The sequence below is a fragment of the Balaenoptera physalus genome (genome assembly GCF_965194825.1).
Source record: "Balaenoptera physalus genome assembly, chromosome: 10".
Classification (NCBI taxonomy): Eukaryota; Metazoa; Chordata; class Mammalia; order Artiodactyla; family Balaenopteridae; genus Balaenoptera; species Balaenoptera physalus.
The window spans coordinates 56784906-56806393 of record NC_138889.1 but is presented as its reverse complement, the minus strand read 5'-3'; the positions used below and the strand labels follow the sequence as shown (position 1 = coordinate 56806393).

Below are 21488 nucleotides of genomic sequence, written 5' to 3'. Positions count from 1 at the left end.
CCAAGGGCTTTAGCTGGGCACCAAGTAGATTCAGGTGTCAGATGAGGTCGCAGCCCACTAGCCTAGTAGGAGAGACAGACAAGTCGGTGGGCAGCGTGATGTGTTTTTTTTGTTTTTTTGTTTTTTTCAGAGAGAGAGAAGGAATTATATATATGAAGGCCCAGAGGTGAGAGAACACACTGAACCGTTTGAGTTGCTAAATTCAAATGCTGGCTCAGAAGGTGAGGGGAACAGCACAAGATCAGGCCGTGAGGTCGGCAGGAGCAAACAGCTGGGCCGTCCCGGACCAGGTTAGGGAGTTTGCATTTCACCCTCTGGACAAAGGGAGCTACTGAAAGGTGTTAAGCAAGAGGTGATTTTATCTGAAAGTCACTGCATTGCTGAAAGAGCATCCCCTGTATCGTGGAGAGGGGACTGAAGGGGGCCCAAGGTAGAAGCTGGGGGCTGCATGGAGGCAGTGTTGCTGAGATTACGCAGGAGGAAAATAATGGTTCCTGAGACTAGAGCAGTGACAGTGGAGACTGAGAGAAGAGGACGGTTTGCAGAGACGCTGAAGAGGTAAGGCCTGGCGACTGACGGGCTTCGGGGGTGAGAAAGAGGCAGTGCTGGTGGAGGCGGTGAAACTCCCAGCATCTCTCCCGGCCTCGATGCAAATGTGTGGACACCCGCCTCTGCCTTCTGTGAGAGGGGATGGTTTCAGATCACCGGCCAAGCTGCTATTAGCAGAGAATTAATTCTCTCCACCACATGGGTGGATTTCTTTATAGGGCTGAAAATTGTATGACAGCTTCCAGCTTCCCAAAGTGCAAAAAAGAAATTCCACCAGACCACAACTTTTTGGTCTCATTATCCCAAAGCGCTTTTACAGGCACCCAAGAGAATAGCTTAAAATAGATGACAAACCCAGGGATTAGAGGATACTGCCCGAAGTGGGGGACAGGGAAAGCCAGTCTGTGTGCTCTGTAGGCAGAGAACAGTCGAAGCACATGCGTTCCTCTGCAGGTTGGAATTCTGCCCCTCCTGCTTACCAGCTGTGTGACTTTGGGCAAACCTCCTCACCACCCTGGGGGCATGGATTCTGCTCTGGTTATCTCTGTTGTATCCCCGGCACTTACTACAGGTGTTTAAAACATGACTGTTACATAAATAAATGAAAGAAAATTGAATGAATTATTTGACAAATGAATCAAGGGGACGAAACCAAATGACAGTCCATAAAAGGCAGAAGACCATTATCTTCATTCAATTCAATTAAACTGTGTGGTATGGTGGGAGGATCGTGTGGCTCAGAGACTGAAGCTCAAGTCCCAGAACTGCGTCTAAGAATGACTCTGGCTGAGTTCCTGTGCTTCATCGCTCTGAGGCCCCGTCTCCTCAACACTGACATACTGCCTCACTTCTGTCTCCATGGGTTTACAACACAGATACTGCCCACTGGAATACTGCCTATGCATTGGTTAGACTGGGTGCCCTACCCACACAGGCAGCACTCTTAAGCCTCCTTTCTAGCCTTGGGATGTTGTGGCCTCAGGCAAGCTACCTGACCTCCCCGAAACCCAGTTTTTTCCTAATAAATTAGGGCCAAAAATCCCTTGTCTTTCTCTCCCAACTTCTGCATGGTATCTAAGACCTTTCACGCTATGCCCTCCCTTGAGGGCAGCACAGTGGTAAAGAGTATGGGCTCCAGAGCAGGACTGTCTGAGTTGAAATCCTGGCTCTGAAACTTACTACTTTGTGACCTTCGGCAGGTTACTTAAACTCTCTGGTCTCAGTTTCCCACATCTCTTACAAGTGGACTCTTTTTTTTTTTTTTAATTTTTTTGGCCACACTGCAGGGCATGTGTGATCTCAGTTCTCCAACCAGGGATCGAACCTGCACCCCCTGCAGTGGAAGTGTGGAGTCTTAACCACTGGACCGCCAGGGAAGTCCCACAAGTGGATTCTAAGAGTGTTACTTAAGTATTTTTTACATAAGTGAAAAACATAGTGTATGTCCCCCAATCTAGCGGAGAACCTGACACATAGTAAGTACTTAATAAAGGTAGCTCCCCTTCCTGACCCTGACCCTAGAACACAGCTCACCAAAGTGTAGGGCTGGCTGTCCTCTGTCTGCTCACCAGCCAGATCCATCCTGAGATGTGGAGGAAAGGCCTCTGCTGGCTCCAGCTCTGTCCTGGGTCCTACCTTGTGGCTCCTGTCCCAGCTTCCAGATACACCAGCTAACTGCCTAGCCAAGCACCTGTTTTCTCCTGCAGTCGGCGGGCTCCATCACACATTCTCGGGCTGCCCCTGTCAGACATTGCTTAAGCACATAATTACAGCCCAAGCTGAGGGTTATTTGCATTCTGCTATTGATGTTAGCATGACAGATTCAGCTGCCGCATCCATAACTCTGCAGAAATGCTCCATTATTCAATCCCGGCGAGCAGGGACGCTGACCATTAAATCAGCTAGCACAATTGAAGGGCTGTGAAAAGTCATGGCTAATTTGAAATTTTATTAGCTCTTGCCTGCTCTTGTTTACCACCGAAGCGGTCCCTGGAAACCAGTCTTTCACCTCTTTATAAACACTCGGCTCTGTGGCACCTTGGAAGAACTGCTTCCTGCTCTCTGGTCCTGGTTGGAAGGATAGCCAGGAATGATTGCTAGTATTATTAATTTTTGTATTAAATGATGATGATGATGATGATTATCACAGCTGCCACCTACTGAGTGCCAGGCATTGTGCTAAATGCTTTACAAGGAATGTTTTCAAGGAATGTGTCACTGAATCTTCCCAACTCTACGAAGCAGCCACTGTCGCCACCATCATCCCCATTCCAGAGAGAAGGAACCAGAGGTTCCAAGTGGTAAAGTAACTTGGTCAAGGTCACACAGTCAGTGCAGAAGGTGACTCAGAATTTGAACTCAGTTCTTTCTGAAAAATAAAAGGTTCTCTGATCCTGAAGAGACTTTTAGGAACTATTTCTTGAGTGGGAAACATGAATCTACGAGTGTTGCTGAAATGCTACCCTTCTGTGCTCTTCCAGTGCCCTGGGTGACCCCCACCACTGCACTCATCTCCCCATATTGTAATTCTCATTTTCTCTGTCTCGCTCCCCACACAATGAGCTCTTGGAGAAGAGCTGCTGCCCGCCTACACCTCCCTATGTTGACTCTCCCCTATCATTCATTTGGCAAATATCTGCTGAGTCGTAAATGTGGGCTAAACCTCCACTAATAGAGACCATCATATTAAATGAGATACATATTTTAAAAATGAGTAGGGCCCACAAAATTCTTATCAAAGGCTCAGTTTATGAGACCAGCTTCTGTGCAAACCCCTCTCTGTTATTTTCAAATGCAGCATTATGGCAGCCTGCAGCAGGGAATATGGCTGCTCTACGGTAATAAGAGACTCTTCCACGGTTTCAGTTTCTTAGGCATAGATGACAAGTTTTAGAAAAGCTGTAGTAAGAGGAAAAAGTATGTTCTGAGGACAGAAAAGTAAATTTTGGGATAGATTAGAAATTAGATTAGAAATACATCAATATATGGTTTTCGAGATTCTCTGGTTTTGGCTAGTTTGGAGACATTTAGATTTTCCAAGCACTTCTTATCTCACTTAATTGTATATTACACACACATTGGTTGACTTATAAAATATTCATGTTTCCTATATTTCCTATTCCCATCGGGAGACCCTTGTTATCACAGGAGCAAAAACAAAACCCAAAAACCCATCAGGAAAATAGAGAGGATTTTTCCTTTATTCCCTTCGAAATTTCAATAAAACCCTCCTACACCCTAAACTCTAGCTTTTGGGAAATTACATTCCCCCCCCCCCCGAGATTTCCTTTGTCCTTGAACTTCTGAAGGCCTCCCCTCTCTCCTTACATGGTGAAAGTGAAGAGGGGCAGATGAAAGTGTCAGGCTCCCGGAGGGTAGGAGGGGCAGCAATGCCACACCCGGCAGGCAGTGGCCTCTGGTGCCGTGGGGCGGTGGGAGAAGGAAACAGCCAGAAAAAAGGCAGAACAGAGATTAAAAAGAAAGACGAAGAAAAAGGAAGGAAGGGAAGAAGCAGAAAAAAAAAAGAAAAAAGGGGCCAGGTCCCTGGGGCACTAAATGAATATTAAAGAGCAGTTCTCGTGCTTGTGACCCTTGAACGTGAAGCCCTCTGGCGCTGAGATGGCGCATGGTGCGTGGGGCACTGGCTTCTGCTAACATTTCCACATACGCCCTACGCCACCAACTTGAGAATGAGGGCCACACCATTTCCTCTTGCCTCCCTCCCCAGCACCCACCCTGCTGGTGGGTGTCAACTGACCTTGGAGAGGGGCAAGTGGAGAAAAAAAAATCCAGGCTAGAAGCCTGAAGGCAGGGTTCCTTCCCTGAGTCTGTCACTCTCTAGCCATGAGACCTTGGGCACATCCCTTCCTACGTCTGAGATGCAATGTATTCATGTCAAACCAGGATAGTAAGCTCTGGCAACCTCTCAGGATTGCTGAAAGTTTCCTGGGCCGTGAAGAGTAAATCAGTAACTCAACGAAAGAAGTCCTGGAGTCCTTCACCCTCTGCAGACCGTTGCTAAGACGCAGGAATGAATGAAGTCCTCTGCCATCAACTGCGGTGCTGACTAGTGGTGGCTTCCTATTCGTGTTGTGACCTTAACAGATGCCAGGGAGTGGTGGGACTTTGGGTGACCATCTCCCTCTCTGCTGTCAGTGTCCTCATCAATCGTGGGGGGTGGATGGGGCAGCCTCTGGGGCTAACCTTCCTGACAGTCACCTCCTGGCCTTTCTATGCCACAGGCCCATCTCCCCTGGTGGCTGGCCTGCTGGAACTTTCACAGGAAGTGACAGGCAGGCACAAGAGTTCTATTGTAGGTGGTGACTCAGCTGGCCTTCTCATCTTTACAAAAGAAGACACTGGGGTCAGGTTAGGTGATTTACCCAACGTCATACTGCTAGCGAAGTGGCAGAGTTGGGACTCTGGTCTCTTCTCTTTCTCCCAAACCAGGCACTAGTCCACAGTCTACATCTCTTTCCCTATTAGTGCTTTGGACATCCTGGATCCCCCAGCCCTGTCTCCCATCCACAGAAGGCAGAAAATGACTTATGTCTTATCCTAAATGCATAGCACATTGCCTTGTGCACAGGGAGCATATTTGTTGAATGAATGAAAAAATGAATGAATTACGTGAGGATCCCAAATCAAACAGCTCCATCAGTTGGATGGGGCTCATCGAGGGCTGTGAGGCATGATGAAACCCCACCGCCACCCCGGGAAGAGCTCGTTCCTCTCCTTAGAAAGGAGGCACAGGGGACAAGTCTGCTCTGTTCCTTCCGTGTCTGTCACATGGCTGGCAGGCCCTGCGCTAGGCACTGGATAGACAAGAAGAAAATAGAGTCATGTCTCCAAAGGATTTGGTGTGGTGGGTCAGATAGAGATAACCGTGTGCTGGGAAAGAAGGAAGCAGAGGGGGCTGTGGAAGTCCAAAGGTGGGAACCCAACGTGGGCTGAGGGCTGGAATATTTCCTGGAAGATGGAATGTTTAAACTGAGACTAGAAGGAGGGCAAGAATAAGCCAAAAGGAGAGCAGAGCTGGGGGTAGGTTTGGGAAATTTGTGGACTAGCAAACTCTTTTCATCAGAGTTGTCTGCATGGTTCCTTAACCTGATGGTCCCATGGACAGTATCTAACAAACCCACCCAGCTCTCTGCAGGCTTAACTCCTCCCCGGGCTCGACAGCCCATCAGCTGGCCTCATCTCACAGCTGCCTGCAGTCTGGGCACAGAAGTGTTTTGCAGCCGGCTGTGAGCACAGCATCTGGGGAGGCCCCCGGGGATGGTGGGTGGAATGTGCCTCCCTGTCTGTACACATCTGGGAGAAGTTTTTGTCATTTGCTAGAATAAATTCTGTGCCTTCTTTGAAAAGGCTTGCAAAATCTTTATCTCCTCCTCGGAACCCAGGATATTTAAAGGTCAATTTCGCTCTTGTCTCTTATCACAAGAAATGTGGTTTAGAGATAGTCTGAAGTGCTGCCAAATTGTTTGGCTTTATGTGAACTCTCCATGCCAACAATGGGACATGGGGAGGAGAAGGGAGGACAGAGAGCTCTGTTCTTGGTTTTACTGAAATTTCTCCTTCCAGGTTGCATCTATCAATTATCTGAATTGCAATCCATGATTGTTTTTTTATGGGACCAACAGTGCCTAAAGAGATGAACACACCTTGAAGCTGCTTAAAGATCCTTTATCAAAAGGGGTCTGGTTGCTTAAATTCCAGTGGGCTTTTTCTCTTGGCTTCTTCTTTTTAAACACAGGTTCCATCCTCATCCTAGCTTTCCCACTGATCCACTGGATGACTTTGGGAAAATCACGTCAGCTCAGTGAGCCTCGGTTTCCCTGCCTGTAAACATCTGCCCTGCAAGTGTGCTGTGAGGGGCTGGAGGTTATGGACACAGAGTGTCCAGTGCAGGGCCTGCCCCTTAGAGATGCTCTCTAAACGATGGCTGTTGTCTTCCTTTATGTACATTTGAATTTTTTTCCTTCTAGCAGTAAGCGTGTAATAGTTTGGAATACAAAATTTAACTAAGACATGAAAAAGGTCAAAATACATTATATGGAGAAACACAGTATAATCATAAGTACAAAAAGTAGAGGATAAAATTATATAGAGAACATAATTCCAAGTTTTAAAAATAATCATTTATACATGAAAATATATTTATTTTATAACAAACATCATGTTTCTGTGATTACAGGTGGAAAGGAGCAGGAGAAAGAGAACTGACATTTGCAGGCGATGAACTGAGGCTTAGAGAAACTGAATAACTCGCTGAAGGTCATGCAGCCAGCAAATGGGGGAGCAAGGATTTGAATCCAGACAATCTAGGTACAGATCCTGTACTTTTAATCACTGCGGTGTGTTGCTTCTCAGGTGCTTTAGATACATAACCTGTAATCCTCATAGCAACCCTGCAAGGTAGGCCTTACTATTCTTATTTTACAGTCACACAGCATCTCTGGGTCACAGTTTCTCCATCTCTGAAATGGGCATGAATGCCCCATCAGAGGGTCAGTGTGCAACGCACAGGAAGGTGCACGTGACAGCACTTCACAGAGGGCTTCCTAAAGGGCGCTACATGCATAGGAATCATCTTCTTCGTCAAATGGGCCACACAGAGGAATTCGCATTTTGTGGTGAGTCCGGGCCTCTGCTCGCCAGCCTGCCTTGCTGTTCCCCCTCAGCAGCCAGGGCTCGGGGTGAATCTGGAGGCAGGCTAGGTTGACTGGGCAGCCCTGACAGAGGATTAGGAGACTGGGAGTAACTAAGTCATATCCAGGATCTATTCCCCGCTTTAAAAATGTAGACAACGACCACAAGTGAAAACAGAAACAAACCAATGAAGCTAAACCCAACTCAGCCATATTGTGTAACTTTTTTTTTGGTCTCAGTTTAACAACACTGCAAGAACGTTCTTAATGAAGCTTGAAATTCCAGTTTAATTTGTAAAGGACTGCTTTAAGCCTAGTAAATTGGGAAAGAAGACAAACCAGAAGTTCTCAGATAAGAGCCATGGTCAGGGTTACGATAGAGCTGTGAGTTCGAAGTCTGGGCACACTGAAAAGTTCTCATGTGGCCAGACCTCACAGACTATGCAGTTTCTGTCACCTGCCAGCTGTGTGACCTGGGCAAAATACTTCCCCTTACTAAGTCCTAGCTTCCTCATCATAAGAAAAGAGTATGGGGATAAGAATACCATACACCTCCCAGTGTTGTTGGATGGGTACACAATTGCTTTGCAAACGGTAAAATGACATATAAGTTATCATTGTCATCCTCTGGTCGGCTCTGTGGTACTGTTGTAGCCTATTTAAATTCGAGTAAGTACTCACACTACATGTCTAGGAGGAGGATAAAGCACTAGGAGGAGGTGGTCCATAAGATCACACAGGATGGCCCAAGAGTCTTGGGTCCTAGTCCAGCTGTGTTAATGACTTTCTGTGTGACTTCGATGCGTATGACGTCACATCCCCTCTCTGGGCCCCAGTTTCCCGGTCTGTAATGTGCAGGGGAGTAGAAGGAGGGAGCTGTAGTCTGTGTTCTCTGTCTCCTCCAGTCCTGCTACTCACATTAACCTCTGCTAATCCCTTCTCCAAGCCCCTGAGTCACATCAGCCAAAAACAATCTCTCAGCGAGACGCTAACATTTTTTTCCCTCCACCCTGACTTATTTATCTGGGATTATGCTGTGTCCCACATCATGGCTGAAATAAAGGCACCTGTTTCATTCTACCTCCGTAAGATTTGGTTGTTTGGATAACAATTCCTTCCAAATAACTGTGAGCTTCCTGAGGGAGACAGACAGGGTCACGTTCAACGGTCTTGATATCCTCTCAGAAAGGAGTGTGGTACCCGGTAGACAGCAGAAGCCTAGCAAGTGTCTGCTTGACTGAACTGCAGACAGCCAACTGCTAAGTCTGGCTCACCCCTGTGCTGCCGTGCACAGCCTGCCCTGCTTCTCCCTCCACTAAAACTGTCCCTGTTTGGCCAAGACCCAGAGGGGCCAGTGAGGATAGTCTTGCCCCCTCCGGCGCTTGGGGACAGTCTAACCCTTACGGTTGTTTCATCTGTGCCACCCTGCAAAGTGGGGACCCTCTGCCCCTTCCTCTTGGCTCCCCCAATGGGTAGAGAGCCCACCAAACTGAGAGGGTCCTGAGGTGAGACATCCCCTCATTTCTCAGTTGAGAACCCAAGGCCAAGCTCCCTCAACAGTCTGGTCTCCCCAGCTAGCTGTCTTCCCCACCATGACGATCCATGGGATGTCTTCCTGGCTGGACTGGAAGCCCCGTGGGACAGGGGCTACATCACAGTTCCCAGGAGGGTACCCAGGCACTTGATGACATCAGTTGAATGAGTGGATGCTCCTTTATTACAGCAATTATCCCACTGCATTGCAACTGGTGTTGTTTCTCTCTCCAGGCTGTGAACTTCACAAAGGCAGGGACTGTGTCTTATTTGTCTCTGAAGCCCCAAGACCTAGGATAGGGTCTAGTGCAGAGTAGACATTCAGTTAATGTTTGCTGAGTGAGTGAATGAACTCAAGTTACAGTAGTACTATTGTATGGCTTTCGTAAAACGTATGTAAAAGCTCATTCCAGTCCATAACATGCTCCGTAAACGGAAGAGGTATATTCTCCTACACTTGGGGATTTTCTCATTGTTCTTTTCTACTTCATGCTGGTTCATCTCCATGGCGGCTGGAGAAGGCTCTGTTCCCCTGGGGTCGGGATCAGCCCTGTTTCCTATGATGAGAAGCTCTTTCTCCCACCAAAGCTGTGGGGCTTTTGGCTCCTGTGTGCCCACGCTCCCTGTCAGCACTGGGAGGGCTGCCTCTGACGGATGGTGAACAGAGGGTACACTGGCATTGTGTTACACGTGAGGGGGTAAATGAACCCTGTTTTATAACTTATTCTGGTATGCGTGGTACGGGGGAGTGCACCCTCTCCCCACATTTCTCAGGGACATTCAGTTCTTTTGCTGCCCAGATAGTCAACAGCCTCCTGAAAGCTTTGGCCAAGACTCTGGATTCCTGAGAAGGGAATGACTTCACAGTATAGCTCCTCTCCCTTTCTTTTCTAACTATAGGAATGTCATTGCTGGTCATGGAATTGCATCTACACAGGCAAAGTGAAGGGGGGAGTTAGGCAGATAATTTAGGCTGACATCTCTTCCCTATGAAGAGCCAGTACGATTGCACTTTATCTTGCCTGAAGACAGGGCTACTTGGTGCCCTTCCCTGCTTTGCCCATGATGTTTTCTCCCTCCTTTCCAAGAAACGCCTGCCTGCTCAAGCTTAACCTTCTTGATGAATGTCTTCCTACTCTCACAACAGCCAATACAGAAGTCTGCAACTGCCCTTATCACCGTCCATTAGCACTTAACTTTGGTCTCCCTCCCTCATTTGAGCTCCTGGAGTGTGGGGACTGGACTTACTCATCTCTGTGCCTGGCCTAGCGCCTGGCTCCGTAACAGGAACCCTGGATATTTATGGAGCACAGAATGAATAAGCTCCACAAATCTCAGACTGATTAAGGGACATTTCAGCCCTGTGAGATCTCAAGAGGAGAGCAGGGACCCACTGCCTCTGCCTGGCTACCATGACCCAACCCCACGAGCTCCTTGTCGACAATTACCCCACGGGTCCCAGGACTGGGTGCATCAGGCCCGACCACCTCCTGGATTCAGGCAGCAGACCGAAGGACTGGCTCAGACAAAGACCAGTGGCCTGAAACAGCCCAAGGTTGCTGGAGCCAACTCAAGGCAAATGAACCAGAGCAATCACAACAGCACACACTTGGCCTTTTAATCCTTCCGGTGCTTTGAGATTGTAGAATCACCCTAAGTAGAAGGTTCCCAAAGGTTGGGATGCTGAGTTTCTGGCCTGTTGATTTCCTACTCTGTGCAGTATATCAGAAAGTCCCTTGGTATAAATATGAGGGAGCTGCATAAACACATCTGGAGTAGGCCAACTGTTAGGCCATCATTATAAAGGAAGGATTAACTGTTTTGATCTTTTTTTTTTTTTTCATATCTCCATCTTTTTCTTCTCCTAGTAACCCCTTGAGATTGGTAGAGTCAGGAGGAATCAACCCATCTTCCAAGTGGGAAAGCAAAGCACATTGTGTTCGTATTTATACAAGTTCCACACAACAGAAAGACAAAGGCTAATTCTAGGACTAATATAAAGACTGGAAGGGCTCTTATGATCCAATGGCCTCGTTTTATAAATAGGGAGTGTGAGGCCCACTGACATCGAGTAGCTTGCTTAAGGACACACAGAGCACCAAAGACAGAATTGGGATTAGAACCCTGGACTCTTCACTCTCAGCTAATAAAAGTTCCACAAGACTAGGTCTCCCTTCCTTAGGGTTCTGACTGCCCAGCACTTGAAAAAAACCCAACAGCAAAGACAAATTCTACTACAAACCCACAGGGACAGAAGGTGCGGAGGCAAAGGGGGCCCCCAGCATGCTTGGGGAGGGTTACCACCAGAATCAGGGGAGAAGGGACCTTGACAGAGGCAACTCAACCTCCCTCCCCTGGAGAAGCATCCCTTCTGGCACCTTCTGTGGTGCAGAATTGGGTGGCCTTTTCTTGTCCACTTCCGAGGGCGGTATCTCGTAACTTTGCCAGGCAACTCATTCCATTAATAAATTACTAGAAAATTCCTTCTTCCATATGCCTTCTCCTCTGCACTTGCTCTCAGAGGGTAACTAATTTTGTTTGCACCAGCTAATTTTAATGAGTTCAAATGGAACAACCAGCGATATGCACTCATTCCTTAGATGACATGTGCCGTTTTATGCCTACCCTGCAGGTCCCCTTGACTGGACAGCTGGTGTGCTGGTGGCCTGTTATCTCAGTAATGCCCACCCTCCACTCTGTGCTTCCCACAGCCCTGGAGATGCACAGCACCCATGGGTGCCAGAGCCCTACCTCCATCGTTGTCTTTGCTGTCGCCACAGGCGGTTTCCATGGACGTGTCACAGCCAGCTCCTCTCCAGCCCAGCTGGCAGACGCAGTGCCACCCATTCAGGTCCAAGGTACATCTGCCGTTGCCATTGCACAAGCCAGGGCAACCCTCTGCAAGGCAAAGCACACGGAATCAAGGTAGGATCATCTACAGCCAACTGGTCACACACACGCACACTCTGCCTGTCAACTTACAAAAGGCTTTCACATTCATCAGCACACTGATGCCCTCAGCACCGGGGGAGGCCTATCATTAGAACTGCCACTTTACCTCTAAGGCAACTAAGACCCAGAGGTGGAAGGCCTTACTAAGGATGCACAGTCAGGACGAGGCGCTGTCAGGACGTGGCAGGCATAGGTCTGAAACCCACACCTTCTGTATCTGAAACCCCCTCTTTCAAAAGTGATCAGGATTCTGCAGCAGGAGTCAGTGGATGTGGGCTCGTCCAAATTTGATCAGCGGAGCTTTCTGGCTGATCCTTGCTCCTTGCTCACTCTTGCCTGTTTTTCCTGTCTCTGGTGGCTGTGTGGAACAAAGGAACCATCTCTCTATTTACTCCTCTTATCCCCTTAGCACTTCTGGGTCTCATTCTAAAAGGCTGTACTTTTTTCAGGCCTTGTTACTAGGTTCATTGTACTGAACCTTAGGCTTCTCATTTATTTTGTCCTATTTTCTCCTGAACAACTGTCTTTGCTTTCAGGAAGAGTCCTGGAGTCTTTTTTTCCCCATCTTATCTACAGCAAGTAAAGGGAACCCGGATGACTGCCAGGAGAGAGACTAAGTAGGGCTGTCTGTGATTGCCAATGCAGGTTTGGGCAGGCTTCCCTTCCCTAATTTTCTTCATCTGTACATCTGTCTGCCTGTCTGTCATTTATTAAGCACCTTCTCTGGGCTAGCACTGGAGGTACAGAGATGAGTAAGACCTCGTTCTTATTCTTGAGGAGCATGTAGCCTATCAAAGGAGACAGGCTGGTATAAGCAAAATATTTCACTGCTAAGCACCCTGAGGGAGATGTACAAAATATGGTGGGAACCAAATACAGGAGTGGCTATCTGTCTGAGAGGGCTGTGGGTGATTTAATCAAGGAGGGTCAGGCAATATTTAGACTTCGCCTTAGTTCTGCTTTGACTATATCATAAGGTGGGGAGTTATTATTCAAGTAGATTTGCAGGTTTTTGTTGACCACCTTTTCAAACCCCTCTCTCTCTGAGTCTGTAGCTTAGAAATCTAGGCCTGAGAATCTGTGAAGTTACACGGTTTACTCCAGCTTCTATGTTGCTGCTTGGTTTTCATTCAAGTCCTCCTTTTAACAAATCTGCCAATTCTTTTCTCAGAGGGGCTATCAAAATATTACCTCCCTGGGATGTCTTCTCTGGCCCTGCTCAGTCTCAGGGAAAGGTGTGGATGTGAAAGCACTCTGCCATCTATAAAACTTGTTTTATTATTAGGAGCAGCAAATACAGCTACAAACTAAATTTTCTGTCATGAAATAACTGAAAACTGACCCATTATTCTTAAATGGGATAAATGTGGATGTGGCTGTCTGATATAAGACCTAGGCCAAGGTAAGCACCCACTAAACGGCCGATCAAATAGACTCTAAAGCTGTAGTGTTTCAAGGCCTTTTGACAGTTGACTGTTCTTACAAAGTAAAAGAAAAGAACATGTTCATTTATACTTGAGATGTTCAATACAGATGTTCAATACCAATCAATCAATCTGGCCACTGTGTTCCATTCAAAGGAAGAAACATTTATGGAGTGTGTACTCTGAGCCTAGGAGGGATTCCTGCGGAAGTTTTGAAGCAAATGTAGATTATGGGGTCACAGCAGAAGCCTGCTGGGAAAGGTGGGAAGCCAGCAGCATGGCTACCCCAAAAGTGATCGAGAAAAGCAGTTGAAAAGCGCAGGAGCAGTGCTGTGACATGCAGGTGACCACCCAGGCAATCTGATTCAGTAGCTAACACCAGCCACCCCTCCTGATCTAAGCAAATACAGACTCCCTCTTTCTCCAGTTAGTCCCATTTAAAGTTTTGTCCATCCAGCTGAGACTTTCTTTAAATTAAGCCTCCTATGTATTTGAGATCAGTTTTGGAGGAAGAAGAGCCCAATCGTTAAGAATGGTAGTAGACTGCTTTCTCTTGCTCCAAGATGTAGCCTCTTGTAAGATGCAAATAACATCTCTTATCTAAGAGCACAAACTTGGGAGCCATATCAAAGGCTGGCTCTGTCACGTAGTGGCTTTAGGACACCCAGCCACCTTATTGAATTTCTCTGAGCCTCAGTCTAATTATAAAATGGGGTTGTTGGGAGGATTAAATAAGATAATGTATGCATGATGCACAAAGCCTGACATACAGCTTGAACACAGTATCTGAATCTTCTACTCACCTTGACCTTCTCTCTAGTTTAGTAAAGGGACTATAACATCCTAAGTTGTATCCCTAACCTCAGGTAGGGGTTATAGAAAGGCAAAATAGAAAACTGAGGCAGTTATCTAGATCAGAGTTGGCAAGCTTTCTCGGTAAGGGTCCAGATAATAAATATTTTAGGCTTGTGAGCCATATGGTCTCTGTTGCAATTACCCAACTCTGCCATTGTAGCTTGAAAGGAGCCACGTACAATTTATAAATGAATGGGCATGGCTGTGTTCCAATAAAACTTTATTTACAAAAACAAGTGATGAGCCAGATTTGGTCCGTGTGCTGTAGTTTGCCAAACCCTGGTTTAGATGCTTCAGGAGAGTGATGACAATGCCAGTTGCCATATACTGAAGGTCTCATATGGCTTGCCACTGTGCTAGACATTCTACATATATTATTTCCAAACTAAGTAACTTTTGGCTATATTTTCCAGATCCTTATTTTCTAGGGCAGTGCCAATTTCACACCATTTAATCCTAAATTTTTAATAAAAACCATGTGTTATAATACAGTATGGACTTTGTACCTAGACAGACCTCAGTTTAAATCCCAGCACCACCATTTTACTTACTACCTGTGTGATGACTGGCAAATTATTTAACTCTCTAAGCCTCAGTTTTCTCATCTGTAAAATGGAGGTAATATGTAATTCAAAGAGTTGTTAAGAAGATTACTGGGATAATGTATATCAATTATTTAGCACAGTGGGTTACACTGGTAGGTATTTAATAAATGACAGCTGCTATTATTATTATTGGGTTTATTTGTTTTAACATTGTATAACTTCACTAAGAAACTCACAAACTAGAAAATAACCCTTTGCCAGTCCAAACTGTGTCAATGTTTGGGTCAAAAGCTGTAGTCCTCATAAATACAAACCTTGCCAGAGGGAGCTGAGACAAACCCAGTGACATGGTCATGGGGCCAACACGCAGCTCAGCAGGAAGCAGCGAGATGGGTTCAGGGTCACGAGTCTCACACCAGGCCCACCGTTTCATGCTTTCCTAGCACTCTTTCCCCCTGAGAGCAACTGTCCCGAGCATACTCAAATTATTAATTTTGCAATAGTTTACTGCCTTACTCCCTCAATTAGAATGTAAACTCCATAAAGGCAACTTTGGACCTAATCCAGTGCCTTGCATGTAGCCAGTACTTGGTATATATTTGTTGAAATGAATCAATGAATGAGGTGGGGACCTAGGTTCTGCCTAAGTTGTGGGCTCTTGGGAAAGTGATTTTTCCCCTTTTGGCCTCAATTTCCTCACCTATGAAATGAAGGTTTGGATGAGATGCTCTGTTAGGTCCCTCCAGTACAGACACCCAATAGAAAAGGTCAAAACAACTTCAAATTTGATGATTTTGTTCTTAATTTCAACAAACTTTACTTAATACCTACTGGACACCAGGCATGTGTTAATTCTGGGGTATACAGAGCTGAGAATATAGCCTCTGCCCTCAATATTTTTATATTCTATTTATCGATACCCTTTGTTCCAGGGCAATTTAAAATGGATCTTATAATCTCAAACAATACTTCTCAAAGTGAATTCTTTGAACTACTAGTTCTATGAGGTCCTCAAATACAAACTTCTGTAAGTCTGGAAAACAATATATCCTATATTCTTATCCTAGAAAGTTACACTAAATATTAATACACTAAAGGCTCTGGGAAGTCTTATAATAAAGAAACCTGCTTATTTGAGTATCAGAACGCTTCCCTCAGAACTATTCCTCCCCTACCCACAACCATTTACAATAATGCAGAATATTGCATTCCACAAAACCCTCTGTGGGAAGCTCCTCTTAGCACACAGTGCCTGGTGCAACCCATTCTGTGCTGCTCTTAAACTGCCAGAGGAGCCCGTGTTCCTGGGGAGGGTAAGCTCTACATGTGAAATCACAGGAGCACTCTCTCAGCAGCTTCTTCAAATGGACCAGGTTCTATCCCGAGGGTCTGCACTGTCCTACCAGTTTCAGGGTTTCAGAGAGAACTGTAGTACCTGTGGCTTGAATGAGGTTTGCTCTAAAGCAGGAATTTGCATCTGAGATCATCACACGCCCATTAGCCAGTATGAGGAAGCCTTCTCTGGGGGACTTGCTGACTTTCTTAAAGCAATATGCCCATCTTTACCCATTGCTAAAGCTCATTAATTCCATAACCCTGAAATTCATCAATAATTCAGAGAGCCCAAGTGACATTAACAATCCCCTCTGGAACGACTCACACCAGGCATTTGCCAGAGCCAAAATAATGTAATTTTAAGGTTTAGAGAAGGGCTAATAAGCTTTTGAAAAGAAACGATGCCCTTTAAATGACAGGGGACCGCTTTATCTTCAACCTCCTGCTTAAGCCTAGGAAGAAGCCTCCCTTGAAGCTAGAAGACTTTCAGAATCCTTGAAGGTATTTATTTTTTACCTAAGTGGTAAAGCAGCTATGCAACACACCTAACACAACAAATGTCCCATTTATGTTTCTCCTTCTGGTTTTCTTGTACTTTTTCATCCCCACAGTCACTTCCCTAGACAAGGTCACCATTTTTTCCCTCCTAGATGACAGCAACAGTCTCCTAACTGGTCTCTTTGCCCCCAGGTGTTCCTTTTCAACTCTCTTCCACAATATGGCCAGATCGATCCTTCCAAATCACAAATGTCATCAAGTCATTATCCTGCTTTTAAAAGCCTTCAGTGGCCTCTCATATGCTTGTTACGGCCCACAGTCTTGGTCTATGAGGCCCTGCCTAAGTTGGGGAGAGCTCTTCTTGCTAAGTGGCCGTGGGACTTTCTCTATCGCAATCGTCATCATACTTTGTTGGAATTATTTGTTTTAGTGTCTTCTCTGCTAGGCTGGGACCACTTCCGTTGTGTGGCATCCACATTTCCTGGCACTTAGGAGGAGTTCAACATACTTGTTGAGTGACTGTTGTTTCCTCAGTGTCTTCCAAGGCAAGTGGAAAGCAAAGAACAAAAGCTGGTTTGTTTCTGAACTGCAAAATATTCTACTCTGAAAAGTCGGGGGTTTGCATTATATTGGTCTCGGAATTCTTTTTTGGGGGAGTTACTAGTACCCATTATACCAGAAAGCCAGCCAGATGGGGGCTTGGTCCAGACCTAGATTTTGCCAAGAAACATTTGTCTTTTAAAGCAAGTTATGATTCACTGACCTAATCCAGCTCAAGGTTTGGTGATATATTTTCTGAACTAGAGATCAGAACGGGTGGTTTGAGAGAATACAGGTCACTTCCTGGTGAGGCTGCCAGTTTGGAAGACAGTTTGGGGAAGAATTTTGGAAATTAATGGGACATTCTTGGTGACTTACCGTGACAGATGAAAGAATTCTGGACATACGGATTAGGCCAGGAAATACAAAATCCTGGTTCTGCCACTTACTCGGAGTGTGATCCAGAATGGGCCACTCAGCTTCTTCAACTTTAATTTCCTTTTCCAGTCAAATGAGTATAACTATTCACTTGAAAAAATTCACAGGACTCCCTCAAGACTCATGGATATGGAAAAACTTCACAAAGTAGGAAAAAAAATCCACCAGCTATTAAACTTAATCCATACTGAGGATTCCTCTGATAATGATTATGTGTGAAATGCCTATTTTTAAAGAGGCTCAGAGGTGCTACTCTTTCTTGCTGGAATAATTTCATTCTTGGTTGAAGGCCAGTACGTGAAATCCGAGGAACCTTGCTTCTCAACACCACTGGATGGGCCCTAGTACCACCTTTGCTGTATTTGGCAAAGATATTCCAGTTGAAAAGCATTTAGTCATTTATGTTTCCCTAAAATCCTTTCCATCACTTTTTAAACAGCAGTTGCTAACTCTTATTAAAAGCCAATTTAACCTTTTTCTTTACGATTTCAAAAATTAGTCTGGTTAATGAAGTCCTTCTCCAAATTACGGGTGAGGCTAAGAAAATGATGATAAAACAGCACAGCTAACATTTATTGAGCATCATTCGTGCCCACGTGCTAAGCACTTTACATTCATTACTTTAATCAATCCTCAAGACAACCCCACCAGGCACGTCCTGTTATCCTCATTTTATAAAGACTCTGAAGGGAAGAGAGGTTAAGAAACATGCCCAAGGTCATCCAGTTCATTAAGTATTGGAGTTTGGATTCAAACTCAGGCAGTCTGACTTCAGAGTCTGTTTCCTTAACCAATGAGCACATATTTGGTGCCTGGTGCTGTGTGAGGGCTTGAGGATAAAAAGCTGAAGATGGCATGGTATTTCTCCTCCAGAAGCTTGGAGCCTTTCTGGAGCACACATATCTGATCATTCTGAGACTTATTCCTAGAGCAATGAGGCCTCTTTGGAAAATTGGGTGCCATCTACTTAATGTAAATGCTTAAAACAGAAGGAATTACTTGGCCTGTAGGGAACACTCGTCAACGATAAAACTTACCAAAGTCAGGCCTTCTCTGAAAAGGAAAAAAAAAATCCAAACAAACAGACCATTCACTCCCTGAGGTCAGGGCTCTGTTTTCCCCCATTTCTCCAGAGCCTGGCACAGTATCTAGCACACAGTACTAGTACTAGTGGGAATGGAATTCTTAAGATTTCTTAGTTTGCTCTGGGGTCTCTTCCTGTCTCAGGCCACCCACCCTGGTTCCCAGCATCTTCATTCTGATGGACCAGGGGCCATAAGGGATGGGCAGGGTGACATGAGATGGGGTAGAAAGGGTGAGGGGGTGTATGTGTGTATGGGGAGAGAAGGACAACACAGCACAGTGGTAATGTCACAAAACAGACTGAGCACCTGGGGCAGGGGAGAATGACACTCCAGGTATATCAACCATCTTGTGACCAAAACCCCTCTGCCCTCTGGGCAGTGGCTGCTGTGACAAAGCCTGGGATGTGGCAGCATCGAGACACCTTGCTTATGGGGTATATATACATTTCTAGATACGCATTTCTCCTGTCTGTTATGCTCATACACAAGCACACACACAAAGACAATAGGAAAATAGAGGAAGGAAGACCATACCTTTAACTACCCTATCCAGATAGTGCGCTTGGGAAATAAAAGACAGCACATTTAAGGTAGGATCGAAAAAGTGCAATACTGCCTGTCACATAACCATGCCAGGTGCTAAGGAGACAAAGGGGGCTGCACCCCACATTTGGGACGGACCTGCCAGGGTGGGGAAAATAAAACCAAAGACAGGACAACACGAGAGAGAAGGAGGGAGAGCAAGCACATTCTCCAGGAAGGGCCAAAAGGAACGTCAACTCACTCTGTGATCCAGGCGTTTGGAAATGTGATCATATAAATAAGAAGACATATGGATAAGGAAAACAGCAGAAAAAGGAGGATGGGAAGCTGCAAAAGTGGCTACACTCCTGCTCCATCAGCTTTATGGAAAACTAGAACTTGCCCCTTTGTCTACCCAAAGCAGCATCCACCTTCCCTCCAGGGGACGCAGAGGGACAAGAGCGAGGGCACCCTGCATGGGCAGAGGTGACCCCAGGAGGCTGGAATTTGGAAATAGGCAAAATGTGAGTCACCCCTGATATACACTAGGGAAGTAGGTTGAGTCTTTGGTCAAATATACTGCTAGCTTATCTGTTTGCCATTCTTGTATTTTCCATGGACACATGTGCCCACATAGACTTGAATGCAGAATGCGTGGTGTTCTAAGTAAGATGCATCTCTCCTTTGCATCTTACACAGAATGTGAGGTGCAGGTCAATGGATGTTGCTGTGAAAGACAAGAAAAAGAAAAGAAAACCTGACTCCTTCTCAATGCTGATTAACTTAAAAGGTAGAATGATGTATGCTCTGTTTTCCAACGCATACATCATTGTTACCATCACACATCATCACTGGGGGGTTATATCCAAGCACTGAATTATTTGGCAATCTAAGGTTTTGCTCATTTGTGAGGATGGGTGCCTGGCTGTGTGCTTGGGGCAGGGCAGACCTCTTCATTCCCAGCATAAATCAGTCACAGCATTTCACCTTCCCTATTGGGCTGTGGTCACGGCCATTGGAGGAGCTTCCCTGGCACCTCCTTCTCTATACCTCCCCCACATGTGTCCCCACAAAGGCTGGCGAGATGGCCATTTCCTGAAGGGCTGATGCTTTCAGCCGGGCTGGTTCCCACCCTTAGCCCGATTTCACACGTGAATCAAAAGTCCATAAGAGAGGGCTCAACTGCAATGGTGAGGCCTTATCTGGAAGCCCTAGGGTTCTATAAACTGTAAGAACATTCTTACTCTCTCCATAAAAGAAATATAAATTTTATGTTTTCAATCCTCTGGATAGGACAGACACTGTGGCTGTTCATCAATATGTATTTGCCTCCTACGACTGGTGGATGAGAGGGTATGTTCTTAGTTCAGGCATCCATGGGGTCTGTGCTTCAAGATGAGATATGCTCCCGGAGGCTGCAGAGCCAAGTGGAAACTTGGGGAGAGGAGTTTTCACTGGGTCTGCACGCTTCCCCTTCATTCTTACAGATGCTGCACAGTCCATGAGCTAACAGGCTGTAAGAAGGGAAAGCGAAGGGGAGTGTGGAATGACAGACAGTGAAAAACAGGGTCGGCCCACATGAAGAACAACCTAGGAAACATCTCTGGTGAAGGCGAAGACTTTCTCGATTCTTGGTTCATCTGTCACTTGCATCTTAGTCAAGTTCATTCATCTAATTTTGCAAAGTGACCTAAAGTTTCTTAGACGTCATCTCCCAGGATACGCCATCGGAGAAGCACAACACACAGGCTCTCCTGGCTCAGCTGGTGTTCTTAGCTTTCTGATCTGCAGAGTTTTGTGGAGGGTCATAATCCCAGGTTCTGGTAATAACACTGAACCCAGCTACAGAGGAGATGGAGTGAGCCTAGATTTCTCTCACAGGGTTGGCAAGGATGACTCGGCTGGATGAGACACCATCACTGGGATTCAAATGACCATACCACGGCGCAGTATCCACTTGGAGGGAGTTCTCCGACCAGAAAAACGTCTCCAGACTTCACGGTGATATCATGGCTCTGGTGATGAGTAGAGATTATATCTGCTATATAGGCTAATCTCCCCAAACCCAGGGGCTGACCTCAGAGAGCTCTCTCTCTCTTCTATTGCTATAAGAACTATTTAGCAATAAAGATCTCTATTAAATATGTGTTTAGTACCTTTAAAAAAATGCTTACTAATTTCTCAGACCACAGGCAGGAACAGCAGCCAGGGGAAGTGACGGAGGCACACTCGGGTCGTAATCGGTGTTGTGGGTTTCAGGGGACAACAGTGGATTCCACAAATCCCGGGACTCCTTCCCCACACAGTGACCTCAGGCCACACTGTGAAAAAAAGCTGATAATAGCCAGTCAATACCAAGACCAAGAGCTTTCTGGGAATGGAGTAGAGCTTCCTTGCCTCTATTGAAAATGAAAGCGGTAACTGGGTCTTTGAAGTCCAATGCCATTTACTTATAAAAGGCATATGCAGAAGTCCACACTGCTGTTTCTTTCACTGTTTGAAAAGCTTGGCACATATGCCCTTGAGTCAAGTCACGTAAAATTTCATCGTGATTTTAAAGCA

General features: G+C 45.9%; 1 protein-coding gene across 2 annotated transcripts in view; it reads right to left on the bottom strand.

The window, feature by feature from the left end:
* Nucleotides 1-21488, bottom strand: part of TENM4 (teneurin transmembrane protein 4) — a 740746-nt gene that overhangs the window by 98126 nt on the left and 621132 nt on the right. For both annotated transcript variants that reach the window (XM_082410302.1, XM_082410301.1), the window contains one exon: nt 11484-11630. In XM_082410302.1, the coding sequence (XP_082266428.1) occupies nt 11484-11630 (147 nt within the window). The remainder of the gene's footprint in view (nt 1-11483; nt 11631-21488) is intronic.